The sequence below is a fragment of the Lynx canadensis genome, chromosome C1 (assembly GCF_007474595.2).
Source record: "Lynx canadensis isolate LIC74 chromosome C1, mLynCan4.pri.v2, whole genome shotgun sequence".
In the NCBI taxonomy this organism is placed as follows: domain Eukaryota; kingdom Metazoa; phylum Chordata; class Mammalia; order Carnivora; family Felidae; genus Lynx; species Lynx canadensis.
In genome coordinates this window covers 92866156-92887293 of record NC_044310.1, presented here as the reverse complement: position 1 = coordinate 92887293, position 21138 = coordinate 92866156, and the positions used below count along the sequence as shown (strand labels likewise).

General features: G+C 45.7%; 1 protein-coding gene across 2 annotated transcripts in view; it reads left to right on the top strand.

Annotated features, from left to right (window-relative positions):
- Positions 1-19884, top strand: part of SORT1 (sortilin 1) — a 65451-nt gene extending 45567 nt beyond the window's left edge. For both annotated transcript variants that reach the window (XM_030327951.1, XM_030327950.1), the window contains exons 9-20: positions 1410-1554; positions 2536-2691; positions 4340-4446; positions 7377-7479; positions 7818-7986; positions 8827-9017; positions 11247-11436; positions 15049-15165; positions 15771-15879; positions 17294-17400; positions 17676-17799; positions 18016-19884. In XM_030327951.1, the coding sequence (XP_030183811.1) occupies positions 1410-1554; positions 2536-2691; positions 4340-4446; positions 7377-7479; positions 7818-7986; positions 8827-9017; positions 11247-11436; positions 15049-15165; positions 15771-15879; positions 17294-17400; positions 17676-17799; positions 18016-18030 (1533 nt within the window). In that variant the 3' untranslated portion in view covers positions 18031-19884. The remainder of the gene's footprint in view (positions 1-1409; positions 1555-2535; positions 2692-4339; positions 4447-7376; positions 7480-7817; positions 7987-8826; positions 9018-11246; positions 11437-15048; positions 15166-15770; positions 15880-17293; positions 17401-17675; positions 17800-18015) is intronic.
- Positions 19885-21138: the final 1254 nt, after the last annotated feature.

Here is a 21138-nt window from a genome sequence, read left to right as displayed (position 1 = left end):
GGCAAAGTGGAAGTTGTCAGTGACCTGGACAAGCGTGTTTTCATCAGAGCACCGAGGTTAACGGGCTGATTACAGCGGGTTCGGAGAAAGGGGGAGTGGAGACGGGGAAGTGGACACAGTAACTATACATAACTGTCTCAAGCAGTTTTGTGATCATCTTCCCAGCAGCCCTAGGAGCTGGCCTGTCACCTCAATTTGTATTTGAGGAAATTGAGTAACTTGCTTAGGGTCACCCAGAGATAGAACCCTGGTGGAAATCAGACTGACTGCTTCCAGAGTTAGCCTCCTACTCTGTACTGCTACTGTCTAGTGTGTGCTTTTTAATTCTAGTTTCTACCTGTAACAATGAGTAAGACCGAAAGTAAACATCTAGGTATAAGTTAGAGATAGGTTAAATGTACTTGTCACTAAATTTTAAAGAGTATTTAACATAAGGAAGCCCTGGGACTCATTCCTGTGCCCTGGCTAACTATGTCTAGTAGCTATTTTAAGCTATTTATCTGAAAGGAGGTGTTAATTGCCTACCTAACAGACTCCTTTCAACAGATAAATACTCCCTGATCAGCTCCCCTATATTAATTTCTGCCTCTCCTTGGCCTCTTCCTAGCCTGTGCATGTTCCCTTCACTATGGCTGTTTAGAGAGACTTCCTTAAAGAGGAGACGTGTCACATCTTGACTTCCCTGTGATCTCCCAAGCATGAGTTTCATCTCCATTTTCTAGACTCTTAATTGTCTCATTCTTTGGGTTATGCTAGGACTGTCTCAGAGGGACCTAACTTTGGTACAGTAATCATCATTTTAAGAATTATCTGAGCAAGCATAGCGAATGGCTGTAAAGCCAAACTAAAGACGACCCCATCATACCCTTAGCTCTATTGAAGAAAATGGGGAATGTCAGAGGTTGGGAGAATTACATCATACAGGGCCATACCAGAATGAAGAAGCCAAAGAGGAAGCCAAGATAGCCTTGCTTACAATAGAATGGATTGTTCCATTGCCTGGAACTTGCTAGGGGTTAGAAATTGTTTTGGTGGGGCGCCTGGCTGGCTCAGTTGGTTGGGTGTCCAACTTTGGCTCAGGTTATGATCTCGCGACTTGTGGGTTCGGGCCCCACATCAGGCTCTGTGCTGACAGCTCAGAGCCTGGAGCCTGCTTTGGATTCTGTGTCTCCCTCTCTCTCTGACCCTTCCCTGCTCGTGCTCGCTTTCTCTCAAAAATAAATAAACAAAAAAAAATTTAAGAAATTGTTTTGGTAATTGGTACTAGGACGTGTCATTTATAACGATTGTACCCAGTGAGGAAATGGAGAGTGAGACTTACAGTTATGAATAATAATGTTCCTATTCATGTCCCTGCACATGGCATCTTGGTGGAAAATTGAAAAGTTAAATATTGGCATTTGTTCCAGGATACAACGAGAAGGATTCATGTATCAACAGATCAAGGGGACACGTGGAGCATGGCCCAGCTACCTTCTGTGGGGCAGGAACAGTTCTATTCTATTCTAGCAGCTAATGATGACATGGTGTTCATGCATGTAGATGAACCTGGAGGTAAGAGCTTTTTTTAGTGGCCCACCCTTGAATGCATAGAGATTTAAACTTCAAGTTCTATTTTGAGCTTCCTTCTTACGTGTTGACATTTCGTCTTACCCCTAGGTTTTTATTAGTGTCCTACTGAATACTCTGTCTTAGAGATACTGTGTAGTCTCTGTTAAGAAGGCCCCTTCTTTTGGCTCTAGAATGTGGTTTATGTGTATGTCCAAGTATTCTAGAGCAGTGCTGCTCAAAGAATGGTCGGAGGACCGGTGCTATACGGTTTGCAAGCTCTTTGTTGCCAAGTAAGCACCAAAGCAATAGCAAACATTGAGAAACTCCTCTTACCATTTGACAAAGTAATTTTACATCTGTTGAATCTAATCATTAAAACATTGAGGATTAGATTTTGTATTTCACTCTTCTTAGGATTAATTTTTATTATATTTTACAAAGGATCGGTTTGTGCCATAATAGAAATTTAAAAATTGATCCTTCACCAGGGCGCCTGGCTGGCTCAGAGGAGTATGCAACTCTTGACCTCGGGGTTGTGAGTTCGAGCCCCATGTTGGGTGTGGAGATTACTTAAATAAATAAAACTTAAAAAAAAAATTGATCCTTCACCACAGATAGTTCAAGAAGCATTGGTTTAGAATATAAAGATTTAGAGGTATGTATGATATAAATCTAAGTGTATTGCCTCTGCCACCAGAATATGTCTGGGAAGGGCTTTTCTGTGGCATCTGGTTAATTCATTCAACAAACAGTATGTACCAGACTCCAGGCACCAAGCTGGGTAGTAGAATTAAAGGTGGACATGAAAATCATGAGTATCAAACCATGATTAATGCTCAGGTCTCTGCCTACATCATGAAGAGGGACAGTTGGCTAATGTATGCAGTCAGTCAGCCATTTAGTCATGTGTATGGTTGGACTGTTGTTTTTCTCTCTGTTCCCTCCCCACAAGACTTACTGTTTTTGTTTGTTTGCCTATTTCAGATACCGGATTTGGCACAATCTTTACCTCAGATGATCGAGGCATTGTCTATTCCAAGTCCTTGGACCGACATCTCTACACCACCACAGGTGGCGAGACGGACTTTACCAATGTGACCTCCCTCCGCGGGGTCTACATAACAAGTGTGCTCTCAGAAGGTAAGTCTGGGCACAGCTGTCCTTCAGCTGAAAGTGTTGGGAGTCGAGGCTTTCAGAAACAATGGTGGTCCTGTCCCCCCAGTACTGTTGCTTGCCTAGCCGGCAAGCCTATCCATGTCAATACTGGCTCTTCGTTTTACATCAGTTATGGTAAATAGAACTAAAAAGAGCAAAGCAGCAGCAGATAGAAAGAAAGATTTTTTGGGTTCTATGTTGTGTAGAGGAAGTTTTAAATAAATGAAAGCAATGAGTTTTCTATATTGGGAGGTTTAGGCCTAGAGGAATGAGCCTGAGTTTGAACCACCTCCTGCTTTTCTCCTTGTAGAAGGCACAGCTGTAGCCGGCCAGCGTTCCTCTGGTGTTCTGCTCCGAGGTTCTGCAGAGCTCACCTTTGCTAAGGCCCAGTTATACAAATAAACACGTCACTCTAAAGTACAAAGACTCTTAAGGTTTTGTTTATAGATGTATTTATTTTTTTTGGTGGGAGGTGAGAGGTTGTTTTTATTGGTAAAGATCTTGCAGTGGTCGGCAAGGTCTTAAGCAGTACTGACCCGTTTCCTCCCACCCCTCTCCCCTCCACACACTGCATTCTGGTCACTGCAGCCCTCTGCCAGTCGTTAAACACACCAGGCACATACACGCATGGTTTAGAGATTTTCAGGGACTGTTCTCTGTTTCCCCAGATATCTGCAAGGCTGACACCATCCTCCTCCCAATCTGTGCTCATATGTTGCTTTCTGAATAGAGCCATAGAGCCTGCCATGACTGTCCCACTGGGAGCTTGTCTGCCCTCCCCTAGTCACACACACACACTCAGCCCCTCTTTAGCAGGGCAGGATTTTCCATGGCACTTATTTTCCAACATACTATATAATTTACCTGTTTACAGTGTCTGGCGTTTGTCTGACCCTGCTAGAATGTACATTCACCAAGTTTTATTTCTGTTTTGTTCACTGAGATAGTCCCGAAGGCTCACAACAGTTTTCACATAGTAGGCATGCAATAAATATTTATTGACTAAATGAATTGTCCTTCATTTGCTTTCTTGTTTGATTTTCCTTGGGAAACTCAAAGCATATTGTCTCTGAATTTAAACTTGCAATAGTTTATGTCATTAAGAATAGAGAACAGGGAAGAGCATGTAGAAAAAAAAGAAAAGGTATAGGAGAGATCGGGTATGGGGTAGTGGAAAGATGAAAATTAGGAATTATTGAGCCAGACTTCGGCACATACATTCAAATCTTGAGAGTCCCTATAACAAGCCTGGTATCCTGGCCTTATCCGAGTAAAGATTGGGATGCCTTCCCATTGTAGATTTTACCTTGAAGGCAAGCAAGCAAGGAAGGAGAATGGACATTAACCTGTTTGTGTTGGTAAGGAGAAAAAAGATATTTTTTCAAGAGTATCAGTTTAGATGATTTCTGGAATCAGCTGAGTCCTATTCCGGTGGGAAGCCTTCTTCAAATAGCATAGAGTGCTGCTCAGTTACTCACCAACACTGAGCTGTTTTGTTGGATGTTACAAGCTTGTAGGACTCTAGAGTTCTAATGGCATTATGTAGCCCCAGGAGTGAGAGATGCCATGGTAAACTGAATTTAATAAGGTACTTCCGGTCTATCAGACTTAAGACTGTTCTTTTCCCATTCAGATAACTCTATCCAGACTATGATCACTTTTGACCAAGGAGGAAGGTGGAAGCACCTGAGGAAGCCTGAAAACAGTGAATGTGATGCTACAGCCAAAAACAAGAATGAGGTGTGTCTTACTCCATGTGTCCTGTGCAGCCATTGTGTCCTGCTCTGATCAGTTTCAAGCCTTTGAATAATGAAGTTTTGTACTTGATTAGTGACCACAGCTGCTACAGGTGGAAAGTTTGGAAATCAGAGTAATGAAAGTAATGTAGAATGTAGGAAAAGGAAAAGCCAAAATACTATGGACTATTTGTCTTTTAAAGAAAAACAAAACTTCAATAAATTTCATATATATATATAAAAAAAAAAAAACAAAAAAAAACAAAAAAACAAAACTAAAGGCTAAAATTTTGTGTTTTACTAAACCACTGAATAAAAACAGAACGGAGGATGGGCCGGTGATCAGTTGAGTCAGCATGGCAACTATGAGACTTAAGGAATTCTACGTGACGCCGGGGACCAGCCATTCATGAGCAGTGCAAAGCCGTGCTGGCCAGAAACAAACAGAAGAGAACTTGGCCTTCTCTTCCCCTCTGCCTGGGCTCCACACAGCCAGAGGATGTGGATGGTGACACGGTAGGGCCCATGAATGCCAGAACTGGCCCCTCTGAGGAGAGGCTAAGAATAGAGATACAAAGGCATTGCTCCAGGAGATCCCAGGTTCCAAGAGTGATGGGTCTGGACAGACAAGAAAAAAAGAAAAGAGAAACAAGTCTTGTGTCTGGATGTTACAGAGTTTGAGAAGAGCTTCAGGGAACCCTGGGAGTTTTCCTCAAAAAATGACAGTGTTGGTGGTTCCCGAGCTCTTCTCAGAATACCTGTGGCCGATATCCACTCTGCTGTTGTAGGCAGGACTTTTTGTTTCCTTTTAAGAGCCTCAGACCGTGTAAGATAGTGTACCTGTACCACCCGGTGCCCTTTCTCCTTTCCCCTTTTTTTCCATCCCTCTACCGTGGCCTTGCCCTGTGCCTGCCCTCTTCACCTTGAGCCTGGGCGGTGCAGTGGCCTCTTTACTTGCCTGGCCACTCTCACACTCCATGCCTTTCCCTCCTCAGTACGTTTCAGGGTTCCCCTTTGCCTGTGAATAAAGTCTGTGCCTCTGACCTGGTGAGTGAAGGTCCTCTCCTCCCCTGTCAGGCTCTCTTCTGCCTTTTCATTGTCATTGTCCATCTGATCACTGGCATGTTCCTTGTAGCCCTCTGCTGCCCCCTGAACACCCTACATGCACTCCTGCCTCTGTGGCACTGCCCACGTGACTCTTGGGAAATTTATGCCTGACTCTCCCAGTCCTGAGCTGTTAGAAGCAGCAGAAATCCTGATCATCCTGAGGGCCCATCTTCACCTAGAATTAATCCTGCCTCTTCATGTCGTCCGTAGTTTGTGTGAACCCCTTTTTACTGCAGTAAAATATATGACATAAAATGAACATTTTATCCAACACAGACCTCTTTTAAAACATTAACTTTCATTGTGCCTTATAACTCAACTGGTTTCTCAGAAATCTTAATGACAGGACTGGGTCTTACTTTGAATCAGCACCACATCTTGTACGGTATCTGAAGTATGTCAGGTGTTCATCAAGTTTATTTGTGTGGAATCATGCTTTATTTTTCTTTTCATGTTTTTTATTCACGCTTTAAATATTGATCAGAGGCTTCGGTGTAATGCAGGAATAAAATAAACTAAGCATTACACATGAGAAAATAATTGCATAATTTGCTCCTAGATATACTAATCTATTTTGGAATCAAGAATATCCCACTGAGACCATAACTCAACAACAGAAAAAACAAATACCCAAATTAAAAATGGTTAAAGGACTTGAGTAGACATTTCTGTATAGGAAATATACAAGGGGCGCCTGGGTGTCTCAGTCAGTTAGGTGTCTGACTTGATTTCAGCTCAGGTCATGATCTCACGGTTCATGAGTTCGAGCCCCGCATGATCTCATATGTTGACAGTAAGGAGTCTGCTTGGGATTCTCTCTCTCTCCTTCTCTCTCTGCTCTTCCCATGCTCTCTCACTCTCTCTCAGAATAAACAAGCTTAAAAAAAAAAAAAAAGAAAATATATACATGGCCAAAAACTCACATGAAAAGATGCTTGACATCACTAATTATTAAGAAAATGCAAATCAGAGCCACAGGGAGAGATCACCTCTCACGCCTCTCATGTACATTAGAATGGCTACTATCAAAAACAAGATGAAACAAAATAACGTGTTGCCAAGGATGTAGAGAAGCTGGAATCCTTGTGCGTCAGTGGTGGGTATGAAAAATAGTGCAGTCACTATATGAAACAGTATGCGGTTCCTCAAAAAATTAAACAGAACTGCCGTATGATCAGCGATCCTACTTCTGAGTATATATCCAAAAGAAAGCAGGGTCTCGAAGAAATATTTGCATGCCCGTGTTCATAGTAGCATTATTCACAGTAGCCAAAAGCTGGAAGCAACCCAAGTGTCCTTTGACAGATAAACGGAGAAGCAAAATGTGGCATATACATGCAATGGAATAATATTCTGCGTTCAATAAACTCTGACACATACCACAACATGGATGAACCTTGAGGACATAATGCTAAGTGAAATAAGCCAGTCATCAAAAGACAAATACTATGTGGTTCCACTTATATAAGGTACCTAGAATCGTCAGATTCATAGAAACAAAGTAGAATGGTGGTTTCTAGGGTCTGGAAGGAGGAGGAATGGGAGTTACTGTTTAATGGGTGTAGAGTTTTGGTTTGAAAAAGTTCTGGAGATGGATGGTGGTAATGGTTGCACAACAGTATAAATGTACTTAACCCCACTGAACTGTACACTTAAACATGGTTAAGATGGTGACTTTTATGGTATGTATTTTTTACCACAATTTTTTTTTTAAGAGAGTATCCCGCTGAAGTCTGGGTTAAATTCAAAGCTTTCTTAGAAGGCTCTGTGAGATGATTAAAAATTTACACCTTTGGTTTTAATCTGAGCTTTGGTTTCTTTTCACAGTGCAGCCTTCATATTCACGCTTCCTACAGCATCTCCCAGAAACTAAACGTTCCAATGGCCCCACTGTCAGAGCCTAAGGCCGTCGGCATAGTCATTGCCCATGGTGAGCAGCCCGCCCCCCATCTCCACAGGAGCAAGTAGCTGAGCACACTAAAACTCAGCCACAGCCTTGAATCCTATAAGAAAACCACCATACATGATGTTTACCATCCTTTGTGAAATTTCTCGAATAATAATGATACTCTGGGTTTTTCATTAGACTCCCTATCAGAGAGAGAAACATGACTTCCTTTCCCAACTTTTCAGTGGCCTTTTTTTCCTATTACAAGAGGTATGATGGGAAATAATCAGAGTAAATTCACTGAAAATTATTCTCTTGGCAGTAAACCCTCTCCGTTTCATTGCTGATTTTTGCTGACGAGATGGCGGATTGTGTTGCAGGTAGTGTAGGGGATGCCATTTCAGTGATGATCCCGGATGTGTACATCTCAGATGATGGGGGTTACTCCTGGACGAAGATGCTCGAAGGACCCCACTATTATACCATCCTGGATTCCGGAGGCATCATTGTGGCCATTGAGCACAGCAGCCATCCTATCAATGTGATTAAGTATGCATGAGCTCTGCTCCACCCACACTATCTGCATGGAGGGCAACTGTGGGATGTTTTTCTGTGGGAGGTAGGGATAGTTATGGACCCTGATTCAAATTTGTGCATTCTAAGAACTGTAGGGAACATTCTTGAAAGGATTGCATCTAGAGCAACCCACATTCAGTATCTTTGCTTTTTCTTCTGAGTTCCTCTAGCTAACATTTTTTGTCACTTTTTAAAAATACTCTTCTTTTGGGGCACTTGGGTAGCTCAGTTCGTTGAGCGTCTGACTCTTGATTTCAGCTCAGGTCATGATTCCAGGGTCATGGAATTGAGCCCCAAGTCAGGCTCCGCAACGAGCATGGAGCCTGCTTGGGATTCTCTGTCTCTCCCCCTGGCTTGCACATGTGTGCGGTCACGCTCGCTCTCTCTCTCTCTCTCTCTCTCTCTCTCTCTCACTCTCTTTAAATAAATAAGTAAATAAATAATTCTTCTTTCTCTCCACAAGAATCATATAGAAGCATTTAAGCACTTTGGATGGAAAATTACTCCTTAAGTATAAGTTCTCTAAAATAATTTTGTATGTTTATTCAGAAGCCCATTTGTACATGGGTCGCTACCCTCTGTTTCCTTTGAAACAATTTTTATAAAGGCATTTTCTTCTATATTCTTTGAATGAATCTCTTTTACCTACCCTGTTATCTGTTGGCATTAAAAGTTTATATAGTTATCAGTCACTAAGCCATGACATAAATATGAGGGTTTTCTCTGGTTTGGGATCAAACAACCAGAGTAGTTTCCTGATACTCCCGTACATGTTGATCCTCTGTCATGACTGTTCTCTAATTGTGGTTTCAGGTTCTCCACAGATGAAGGTCAGTGCTGGCAAACCTACATGTTCACCAAGGAGCCCATCTACTTTACCGGTCTAGCTTCAGAACCTGGAGCTCGGTCCATGAATATCAGCATATGGGGGTTCACAGAATCTTTCCTGACCCGCCAGTGGGTCTCCTATACCATTGATTTTAAAGATGTCCTTGAAAGGAACTGTGAGTAGAGTCTCCTTTGACCTTTTCTACCAGAACATATAAGCCTATTTTCCTAATAATTCAATTTCATTTCTTTTAGCTGGAATAAGAAAATGCATATGAGGGCCACTGGCTGACTCAGTCGGTACAGCACATGACTCTTGATTCCAGGGTTATGAGTTCAAGCCCCACGTTGGGCATGGAGCCTACTTAAAAAAAAAAGCATATGAAAGAGGATTGAAGGATGTTCAAGGCAATGCAATGAATGGTATCAGAAATGCAGCTTCCTTCCTTGTACTAACACTGTCCAAAAGAAATAAAATGAGGACCACATGTGCAATTTAAATTATTCTGTTGGCTGCATTATAGAAGTAAAAGAGGTGAAATTCACTTTAATAATAATATAAAATAATTAATCATCTTACTATACCTAAAATCATTTCAATATGTAGGCAGTGTTAAGAACTATCAATGTGGGGCCCCTGGGTGGCTCAGTCGGTTAAGCGTCCCGACTTCACCTCAGGTCATGATCTCACGGTCTGTGAGTTCGAGTCCCATGTCTGGCTCTGTGCTGAAAGCTCAGAGCCTGGAGCCTGCTTCGGATTCTGTGACTCCCTCTCCCTCTGCCCCTCCCCTGCTCATGCTCTGTCTCTGTCTCTCAAAAAATAACATTAAAAAAAAAAAAAAAGAACTATCAGTGAAATATTTTATATTTTTCTTCTAAGACTTCAAAATCCAGTGTATACTTTACCCTTACCCTTAGAGTAAATCTCACTTCAGACCAGCCGTATGTGGCTAAGGCTGTAAGCGTGGCCTCACACTGTTGAAGCTCTGTAACACTTTATGGGACTTTTTTCTGCTTGTAAGGATAATGCGTCCTTGTGTTTATCTAAAATTATTTCATGACATTTCAGGGCTTTTCACCCTTGATTGCAACAGAACTGTAAGAGAAGCGTTAGAGGAAAGTGTGTTGCATAGAGCATCTGATTATCAAAACGTTGAAGTGAGGAAGTATTCGTGTAAAGAGTTTGGGCTTGAATGTCAGTCACAGGTGAGGTTCTAGAATGGCTACTGGGTGAGCTCGAAGCCCACACTGACCATTTCAGAGTTCTGTGATGTCAGACTGGAAGGCATGTTAGAGGCATGGAAAATGGCTTCCGAAAAGGAGGTAAAATGCTCATTGCAAGGTGTTGCTAAAGAATCATAAGCAGACCCAGGCCCCGGTACCAAAGATGCTGACACTGTACTGAAAAATATGGAGGATAAAAGAGAAAACTGGAGAAAAGTCTCCCACCCTGCGAGCCCTGGTTTCTTGTTGGCATGTTATGATAAAAGACAAGCTTTCAAGTAGCTTTGTTTGAATTTTGGTCCTGTTATTAGATGGCACAATGGGTCTGTTTCCTCAGAATGTTAGTTTAGTGACTCCTGGAGGAAGCAGAAGCACTGTTTGGGCCTTTTCTACAAGGTGTTTACATATGATTTAATACCCGAGAGTCATTATTTAATATCCAGATTCATTAAATAGGCTGTGAAGGAGCTGGCTTGTGAGTTTTCCCCTCAGAAGGCAGCTCTACAGTTATCCCTGAAGTTTAACGCCATTAAAAGATTTGGTGGACACCTGCTCCCTAACAGACTCTGCGCTGGTCTTCGTATCCCAGAGGATAAAACCCTAATCCACAGTCTAGGCCATGGCCTTTGAGTCATTTCTCCAGGAGTGGGTGATACGACTTACAAAGCTGGATTGACTGTCATCAGCAGTCTATGTGAAAGCCAGTCATCTGAAGTTAAAAGTCTAGAAAGAGATTGTCTTCCCTTCTGTTTGAGGCAAACTAACGAGTAGTGAAACTGAACTCTAGCTTTTGGCTAACTGCTGTCTCCTGAAAGGAAATGCCTGGTTGCTTACCTGTGACAGCTCCTGCTGACCAACAGCACGGGTGTGCAAGACATGGAGGCAGCAGTCTCTCCATGTGGAAGGAAGCTTAGAGGTCCTCCATCCATCTGCTCACTTTGAAGCAAATAAGCTTTTTCCTAATACTCAAACGGGCGGTGAGATGTGAAGTGTCCTCCTCTGACACGAGAAGGTGCCAACTGCTAGTAGGCTCCAGCTGACGTAACTCTTGTCTGCAGTTCCAAAATGAGGCAGTGGGATGAGTCCGACATCCCCTTTTTCTTGTCCTTCCTCTCCTTTCAGCCTGGCAGCTGCCTCGCACACGTGGGTGTGGTGGCCTGAACAGCCTGTCTTCCCTTTAGGTGAGGAGAAGGACTATACCGTATGGCTGGCTCACTCTGCCGACCCCGGAGACTACGGAGACGGCTGCATCTTAGGCTACAAAGAACAGTACCTGCGGCTCCGCAAGTCGTCTGTCTGCCAGAATGGTCGGGACTATGTTGTGACCAAGCAGCCGTCCGTCTGCCCCTGCTCCCTGGAGGACTTCCTCTGGTATCAGCTTCCCTCACATCTCTGTCAGCCCCTTTGCTGTGCAGGAGGTAGTGAAAGACCGTTGACTTATAGTGCTGAAAAATATTCAAATCCTTTCTTCTCCAAGGGTGGAGAACTGCTGCTCTTACTGAGGAAATGGAGGCACAGAGAAGGGACCGAGAGTTATTAGCAATTGGACAGGTAATATTTTCAGGCCAGTCAGTCAGTTATTGGACAGGGCCAGCAACAGCCCCCAGGAATCCTGGCCTGACAGCAAGGGAGGGAGGTGTATAAGGAGGAAGAGAACTCAGAAACAGAGAGAGGAGAAAATAGGGCAGAAACACCAGGAAGGACAGTACAGGAGCTGGGAGGAAGTTGGAATTCATGTGTTCACTAAACACTGGCGGCCTGAGTTCAGCAGGTAGGGCACTAGGTTTTGGATCGTCTGCAAGATTGAAGGAGACCGGAGGGGATGTTGGAGTACTGATGGTCCAGATGTCGTATCAAGGTCTAGAGGCCATCTAGATGGACTGCCTCAAGTTCAGGACCATCTGGGCTGAAGGGTTAGTTACCCTACTGGCATGGACTTAGTTGATTACACAAGGGCAAGGCAGGCTCCAGGTAGCCAAGCAGGGTAACTTAGGTCAAATAAGAGGCACTGCTTCCCATCACAGCCAGTAATCTTATGGAATTCATTACCTGCAAAACATACTGACAGGAAGTAAAAGTGGATCCTAAAAGATCTAGAAAAGGGACGCCTGGGTTGTTCATTCGGTTAAGCATCTGACCCTTGATTTCGGCTCAGGTCATGATCTCACAGTTCGTGGGTTTGAGCCCCGCATCAGGCTCCATGCTGGCAGCAGGAAGCCTGCTTGGGATTCTCTCTCCCTCTGTCTTACCCCTCCCCTGTTCATGCTTGCTCTCTCTCTCTCTCTCTCTCTCTCTCTCTCTCTTTCAAAGATAAAAATTTTAAAAGGATCTGGAAAAGAATGCAGACAGGTAGCAGTCGTGTCCTCCCACATCACATTCTCTGGGACTGAGCGAACACCCAGTCTGACCCAGTGTGGTTCCCCATGTGTGGCTCACATCTAAATGCAGAATGGGCCAGAGGTCTTGTCTTCTGTGTTTCCACAGGAAACAGGATCCTTCCGGTCACTGTGGTGTCATATTAGGGCTAGAGCTTGTTGACACTGGGACACTCTACATCCTAGACTGGACCCAGACCAGGCTCTTAATTACCTGACCTTCTCCTGCTTTCCAGACAAGCTGTGCTTCTTCAGAGCTCCATGCCATTTTACCTGCTGCTTCCTTTGCCTGGAAAGTCTTCCCACATTCCCTGCCTGACCCCCAAGCTTGGGAGTTCCTATTTGGCCTCTAATACTTAGCTCAGTTCTCACCTCCGTAAAGCCTTCTCCAGCTTTCACTCATCTGGGCTTCTGCCGTACAGCTCTTGCTGTGTTTTGGTTATTGTGCACAGGTTTGGTTCTACCAGTAAAGTCTCGACTCCTTGAGGGCATGTTGTATTTGATCATCATTGAGTAGTCGTGATAGCAGCTGATGTTTCCTGAGCAGTAACTATACCAGGCACTGTCCCGAACAATTTATGTTTAACCATGGCAGCCCCCTGAGCTAGGTACTGTTGCCATTTCCATCTCACAAAGGGAGGAATGAAGGTTCAGAGGTTACCGCTAACTCACCCACCATCACCCAGCCGGGAAGCGGCACGGCTGGAATATGTGCTGGCAGCTCGGCCCCAGAGCCTACACACTGTGCCACCCGTGCCTAAGAAATGTGTACTCTGTGAGCGGGAAGGGCACTTTCCCGGACATTTCGGATTGGACATCCTAAAATTTTCACCGGAACTCCCCCTCCGTGCTAGAGGGGTGGTGTCTTCTGCATCTTCTTACCCTGTCCCCTAAATATCTGTCACAAAAACCTTGAAGTGCAAGCATCATCTGTGTATTCCCCAAGCATCCATCGCATACTTGCTGTGCACAAGGCAGTGCAAAGTGATGGTGGAAAGCCTGTTATTGACCCTCCCGGTAAGATGCACGTAATTATGCTGTGAAACAGTGCCTTGAAGATATAGAGAACCTAGAGGCTGTTCCATCTAGAGCTGAAAGGAGATGGGTCAAAGGAGGCTTTGTGGAGGAGGCAGCATTGGAGCCGATCCCTGACAAGTGGCAGGACCTGACCTTGCACATCTGGGAAGAAGCAAGTCATTGAAGCCGTGGACTGGCGTACGTGTAGATACCACCGGCATGCTCGGGAACGGTGTGTCAGGAGATAGGCCATGAGGGGAAGTCACAGAGGTCACGTTAAAGAAGTGAGTAGGGTCCAGATAGGGCATGCCCAGGCTGAATTTTCGACTTCGATAATGGAAGGAAGGCAGTGCCCTGGACAAACATAGGGAAATGTTGGGAGAGGCTGGCTTGAAAGAGAATTTGTGACATGTTTTGGACACTTTATTTGAAGGTCTGTCAGCAGATTTAGGTGGTGACATCTAGCAGGTACTTGGAAATGGAGGATCAGAGCTCAAGAGAGGTAAAACCTGGAAGTTTTAGTTGCAACAAATAATGAAGCTCATGAAGGCAGAGCAGATACAGAGTAAGAGGATGACCTGTGGGCCGCAGGAAAGGGTCTGCATTTCCAGGCTAGGAAGATTGAAGTGCAAACCGTGCCGAGAGAGACCGGCGGGCACAGTTGCAACGGCAGGAGCAGGAGCAGGTGCCGTGTCGGGGCCACCACACAGGCAGGGCCAGAGAGGGCTCTCCACAGTGGCATGACTAGGGAGTCTTGGGGGCCTCAGACATTCGCTTCCAAGGTGATAACGGGGGTTGAAGCCACAATGCATGGAGTAAAAAGGAAATGAGTACAATAGAACAAGTATAAAATATCCTTCTAAGAAGGATAAGGAAGAAGAGGGGGAAGGAAGAGGACATGTGCAGGCTAAGGGACTGATAGTCGGTCCATACCATCAGTGAAGCCAGATCCCAGGGCAGTAGGAAGGATGGGCCCAGGGCGCTCGTGTATGGGGTCAGCCTTGGAGAGGAGGCGGTATATTTCTTGGGAGAAACAGAGAAAGGGGGGTAGGATGGAGGGCACAACAGGCATTTGCACTGGAGACAAAGGTCATCTAAGAAGCTAAGAGGGACAGAAATGGGGCAGGCAGGAAAGATTTGGCATACACCCTATGGAATACCTCCCAAAAACATAATAATGAGCGATTTGGAGGTAAATAAAAAGATTCCTAAGCATAGTGGGTTTAGATCTGTCGCTGTTGCCACTGTTTCTCAGTGTCTTTGTTCTCGGTGCACAGTCCCCCCCGCCCCCCCGCTTGCTGCAGTCATCCCCTTCCTGGAGTCCGCGTGGTCTGTGCAGGGCTCCCAGCCGCTGAGTCCTCAATCCACCAGGCCTGATCTGTAAGCTGATGGTCCCCCAGTTTAGCCCTCTTCATGTCTGTCTTCCTGAACAGACCCTCTTTACAGATGACACAGGCCTTCCTGAGCTGCTCTCACGCAACCAAAGACTGGAATATTAAGCTTCTGCTGCTCCTCAGAAACCCTTCATTACTAGTCACTTAACTGTCTTTCAGCAACTCTGAAAGATACTTTCTTTGCTGACTCTTGGCAGTGATTTTGGCTACTTCCGTCCAGAAAATGACTCCAAATGTGTGGAGCAGCCAGAACTGAAGGGCCACGACCTGGAGTTTTGTCTGTATGGCAGAGAGGAGCACCTGACAACAAACGGGTGAGGCGGCTCTCCTCTCAAATCGTGACAGAGGAGTCTTCACCCTGCAGAGTGAGACCCCCACTCGCAGCACTCCACATCTCCAAGCACACGGCGTCCTAGGGCACGCTAGCAAAACACTAACAGAACTTTGTGTGGTGCTGGAAATGCTCCCTAACCTGCTGTGTCCCATATGGTGGCTGCTGACCGTGTGCAGCAACTGAGGCACTGAATTAGTTTTAATTAGTTGAAATGTAAGTAGCTACTACATTAGGCAGCGCTGCTCTGGAGGGGACACGGTGCCCCCTCCCCGGATACATATTTCCCCCTCCCATTTTTGTACCATGTGTTAATGTGCTTTCCCTGGGTCACAGTTCTTTGGCCCCATCTCTTAAGGCAGAATGGTGAGCATGTCCCCACAGCATGGCTAGGGATGCTTGGTCTGTTCAAGGCCTGAAACTACACAAAATGTCCCTGAAACATTCCTGTGGCTCTCCCCTCTGGCCTGAGAGGTGGTATAAGGTGGAGATGCTTTTCTGCACTTTTCAAATCTTGTTTTCAGGAACTAACAAGAATCCAGGGATACATCCTAGTGGTCTGATAAAAAATGTCTTCTGCCTTTTCAGGTACCGGAAAATTCCAGGAGACAGATGCCAAGGTGGAGTGAATCCAGTTCGAGAAGTAAAAGACTTGAAAAAGAAATGTACAAGTAACTTTTTGAGTCCTGAAAAGCAGGTATATGAAAGTAGTTCTGGTTTAGGTACCAGTGGGGTTTCCTGTTCTGCCAGGAACAAAAAACATTAAGAATTTTATTACTGAATAAAAGTGGCCGAACTACTTCCGGCGGGCTTTGCTTTGCACAGGAAACCATTAGTGTGGAGGATGGGTCATGTGACGCAGTGAGAAACTCGTCCCCAGAAACTTCTTTGTTGGGGGAACAAAGTGGAATTCTGTAAAGTTGTTCTGAGTCTTGGAAGCATCAAGTTGAGGACATTTCTGAGGCTGAGAGTCATTTAGGAAAAAGGCTTGAAGCCTGGCTATAAAGGACCGGAGTCTTGTGGAAGAGAGGAGCCCTGGGCCATAGGTTAGGTGGTCTCTGCTCCAAGTCATGCTGAGTGCGTGCAGAGTGCAGAACTGAACGATGGTCTCAGTGGGTTGGTTTTGACATGGGCTGATTACAGATCTGTAGTACTGAACTGTCTGGCTGGGGTGTGGGAAATGGTAAAGAGGAAACCTCTTGATAAAGAAGTACTGGACCAGCAGTGGGACCGGGGCAGTAAACTGTGAACACCAGTTTCCTAACCCATAAAATGAGAGGCGGACAGTCCGCAGCCCCCTCCTCCCCAGCCTTCTAAGGACTGAGGGCCTGACGGAGGGGGGATTAGGAAGGTAGCGGGAGAAGGATGCGTGGGTGTGTGTACTTGTCAGGGGGCAGGTTCCTCCTCCTCTGCGCCCCCCCCCCCGCCCCCACCCCACACTCCTGGCAGCTGTCCTCAGTGTTTGTGTGTGTGTGATTGCACTGGACTCCCACCCACAGGGACACAGCTTGTCCCAGAATCCAGCTCTGCCTCCTCTTGGATACATTGAAAACACACATTCCCTATCTCCCACCCGGAAGCAGGTAGGTCACACTCAAACAATGATATGAAAAGGCCTATTTGTAAAAGCATACCAAAAATTAAGTAAAAACACGTCTCAGTATTATATGCTGTCCTGCCTGATAAGGCATTGGCACAGCTTCTTCCCGGGTGCTGGCTCTGTTCCAGATTCTTCCAACCCCGTTACCATCGTGTCTCCCTTTCCTGCTGCACCCTTAAGTGCTCCACAACTTACACACTGGTAGCCGGGAACAGTCACGATTGCTGTTTGACCGAGCTCACTGCCAAGGGCTCCCAATGTTACTTTGACATGAAAGCCCCTGAGTCTGCACCATTCTGGCAGCTTCAAGGAGCTGAGGTTCTGGTTACCCTCTGCCACCAGTGATGCCCTCCTGATAGCACTGAGAGGGCCCATCGTGGGGGGGCTGAGAAAGCAGTAAATACCTAGAGACTGCGGATCATTCACAGAGAGGCCAGGGAAATGGGCAGTCTCCTTGAGTTCAGTCCTAGAATATGCACACCTGAAATTGTTTGTGTTTTAATTTATCAAGAATTCCAAGTCCAATTCTGTTCCAATCATCCTGGCCACCGTGGGACTGATGCTGGTCACCGTCGTAGCAGGGGTGCTCCTCGTGAAGAAATACGTGTGTGGGGGAAGGTAAGGAGCATGGAAGTCAGTCAGAGGTACTGAATTCAAACCACAGAGTCAGCCAAGGGCACACGGTTGAGTTTACTCTTGGGCAAAAACTAGCTCGTTGAAGTGATGTCCCTAAAGCAGGAGGCCCAAATCAGAATTTATATTTTCCACACGCCGACCAGGAGCGTATATGTATGACTCATTCTGTGAACATATAAAACTCGGAAAATCCACAGTCCTGTGAGAAACACATCCATCCTCACCGCATGAGGACTCACAGATGTTTCCACCCCCAGGTTCCTGGTGCATCGATACTCTGTGCTTCAGCAACATGCCGAGGCCAATGGTGTGGATGGCGTGGACGCTCTGGACACAGCCCCCCACACTAACAAGAGCGGCTATCACGACGACTCAGATGAGGTAAACCATTTCTTCCGGAGGGGTGGGCCACAAGTACAAAACAGGAGTGTTTCTTTTTCTGTTTATAATCAAGATCTGACTGAGGCAAAGGAGGGTAAAAGCCAGAAGCAGCAACTTAATGACTGTGAGAGTTGGCCAGCCCAGCAACTAGGTCATAACTTTCAAAATAGGAACTTTTTAGTGTGTAAATAATACGGTCTCTGTTTTTCTTCTCAGGACCTCCTGGAATAGCTCCTCCAAGGAGCTGGGACCGAGGACAGATGATGGAACCGCAGTACCTCTCACACTCCCTGTGGCTCCGAATGGGGGGAATAAATTTCCCATTGCGAGGGACCCAGCTCTGTTTCTGCTGCTTCCACCAAAGCCAAAAGGACCTTCACTAAAGAAATGCAGGGCGGGGGGTGGGGGGAACCCTAAACACTCTCATAATTGGCCCTGAGAAGGGGGGGGAGTTTTTAATTCTTTAACTTTTTATTTCAAATTCTTTTTGCAAAGTATGGGTTCTTTTGGTTTTGTTTTTGTTTTTTAAGGGAAACGAAATGGAATCAGAAGGGAACGTTTCACTAACCCCACTCTCGCATGTTTTGCATGGCGCCTGCTTCAGGGCTCCTGCCAACCCCAGCATCAATGTTCACAACGCACCCGGTGCTGTCCCTGGGCTCTGCCGGCGACACAAAGCAGCTGCCGAGAGGGACTTGGAGGCTGCAATGACTGGCACGGCCCGGGCAGCCTTTCCCCGGCCAGGGACAGCCCTGCCCCGAGAACACTGCACACCAGCTCCTCACACACACCCTGCCTTTTCTTTCTTTCTTTTTTGGGGACCGTAGACCACAGTGGTGTTTCTTTTCCCCTGTTTAATCGGGGAGTATACCCTTGTCAGTTGCCCTTTGACAACTGACTTAACCATGTGCTTCTAAGACACTAAATCAGGAAAACTTAAAGGGCAATATTTTTAACTTGGGGCAGGAAGAAGGGAGCAGCAGAGAATTGACTAGATTTAGCACCTATTAAAGGACAAATTCTTGCTTCTTCCAAGATCTTTCCAACCGTGCTTCATGTTTGTGCCAGTGGATTTGCTCAAGGACAGGGTTAGGGCTTGCCCCGGATGTCTGCCCAGGCCAAGTGACCTCTTTGCTAGAGCCGAGGGAGGGCGCCCGGTGTGGCCCCTACGGACTGAACATCACACAGTCTTCCATGTCCTCTGCCACCTGTTGGTACGGCGGTGAATCATCAGGATGGCCGTTTACTTGCGTGCCTCCTCCTGGATTGCTGTCGTACATGGAGCCAGGACTAACACATTTTCAGATTTATAGGCTGTTTTTTTGAAAATCAGGACTTTATTACCAGGCTCTCCTCCTCACCCATTTTCCCCAGCTTTGCCAAGGAATTTGTTGCCGTGAAACATTTGGCCGAACCAACTGAAGACACACTTCCAGTGTAGGTGATGTTTTATGTGATACATTAGGTTCGTATTTTAAATTTAAGGAAATTTTCCATTTGACACTTTTCAAATTAAGTTCACGGTAGAATGTAGTGAGGTGGATTTGAAGACGGCCATATAGTAGCGGCGAGCTGCAGTAGTTAGATTTCATACGGCTTGGATGTTTGCTCGCCAGGAATATAGCATGGTACAAGCTTGGTCTTAGCATCCCTACTGTGCTGGCCACAGTTTCACCCAGTAATTATGATTGGGACATTCTTTGGTAACTGCCATTTTGCTGCTCGTTCATTTTATGGCTGTAAAGTCACAAAAAAGTAAATGTGCCAAATTAACTTTTGTCAGAATGAGTGAGCAGATGGCCGTGTTCTCTCCTCCCCAGAATGGATTAACAGCAGCAGGGAAAGTGGGAGAGGGGGTGGATGGAGAAGGTTAGAGACTCTGAAGCTGCAGGAAAATTAAATGAGTCAGGGAGCCCTAGTTAGAAAATAAAGTTAGGGCAGTTTTTGTGAAGAGGATTCATATTTGCTCGAGCTAGAGAGCACTGGTCTTTTAGGAAAAGCTCATTCATTTGACCGGCTCACAAACGATGAAGTGTCAGCTTTTGTCCCAGACACCCTCACCTCCTGTCCAAAGTGAATTTGATGCCCAGAAAAGACCCACTTCTGCTGCACACCTTTTGCCCACGGCATATATGTGTTACCCGTTGGAGTACCTGTGCCAGTATGCAGTATTTCTCTGATTCATTTTAGGATGTAGGAAAGTTAGTATTCTGTAACCAAGTATGGTTAAAGCTCTTTGCTTATAATGGTATCTGGGATTTCTGTAAAACCTGGCAGCTTTCAGAGGACTTCATTCGCAGTATGTCATTTGAACCTTACCACATCCTCAGTGAGATTCTTCCTTTGAAGGCAGGGGTTTGTAATACTCATTTTTAGGGGATGGAGCTGAGATACAAAAAGTGAGTAAATTGTCCAGGGTCCCTGTGTGTGATGAGCAGTGCCGGTTGTCCATTGGTCGTCTTCAGGGCTCACGACCTTGTTATGCGTGCAGGTGCTGGATACCTGGAGCGGGAAGGGCTTCTTTCTTCTGGATGATTTGCTGTTCTTTAGGAGAAGGGTCAGTGGCATTTCTGTCAGAGCAGCGTGTGAAGCCTTTTTGTCACCTTGGTAAACGGCAAGTCTTATTCTCCTGTTTTTCACGGCTGGAAACACAAATGAATGGTGATTTTGAATATGTGTTTAGAAACTGCCCCTCACCTCGTTGCGGGCGTGGGATCTCCCTTGATGAGCCACCCCTCTCCATTCTCCTTGTTTGCTCGGCCCTGGCCGGCTAGCTAGCTAGTTCCCGTTGGTTGGAGGACTGCCAACAAGCCTGGCTCATTCCCTTCATTGGCTAGTTAGCTTTCCATATCAGCCTGCTCACTCAGAAATGTATGCCCTCAGCCAGAAAGCATAACAGCCTAAATCCATGATAGCTTATGAGGGAAGACAAGTTCTAATTTGTTCTACTGATGTTAGGAGCATTATCTTTGCGTAAAGTATAGCTTACCATTGTGTAATAAAATCCCAGGCTTGATGGTAGCAGGAGAGATTATTGCTGGAGGTTTCAGTGATAGAATTTAGCATTGTAAGATAAGTTGGACATGTCAGACTGTCCAGAGTGGTCTGGGCTTTTTAATTCAGGTGGAGAACTCACCATCCCTCACCTGTGACAGGTGTCTTGGACCTAAGGGGGGTTCTTGGTTTTTAGTGGGTCCAGAGACCAGGGATGCATATACCGAGGCTGGTGATTGAATGGGAACACCACTTTCAAGAATCAAAAGTGTTTGGGGCGCCTGGGTGGCGCAGTCGGTTAAGCGTCCGACTTCAGCCAGGTCACGATCTCGCGGTCTGTGAGTT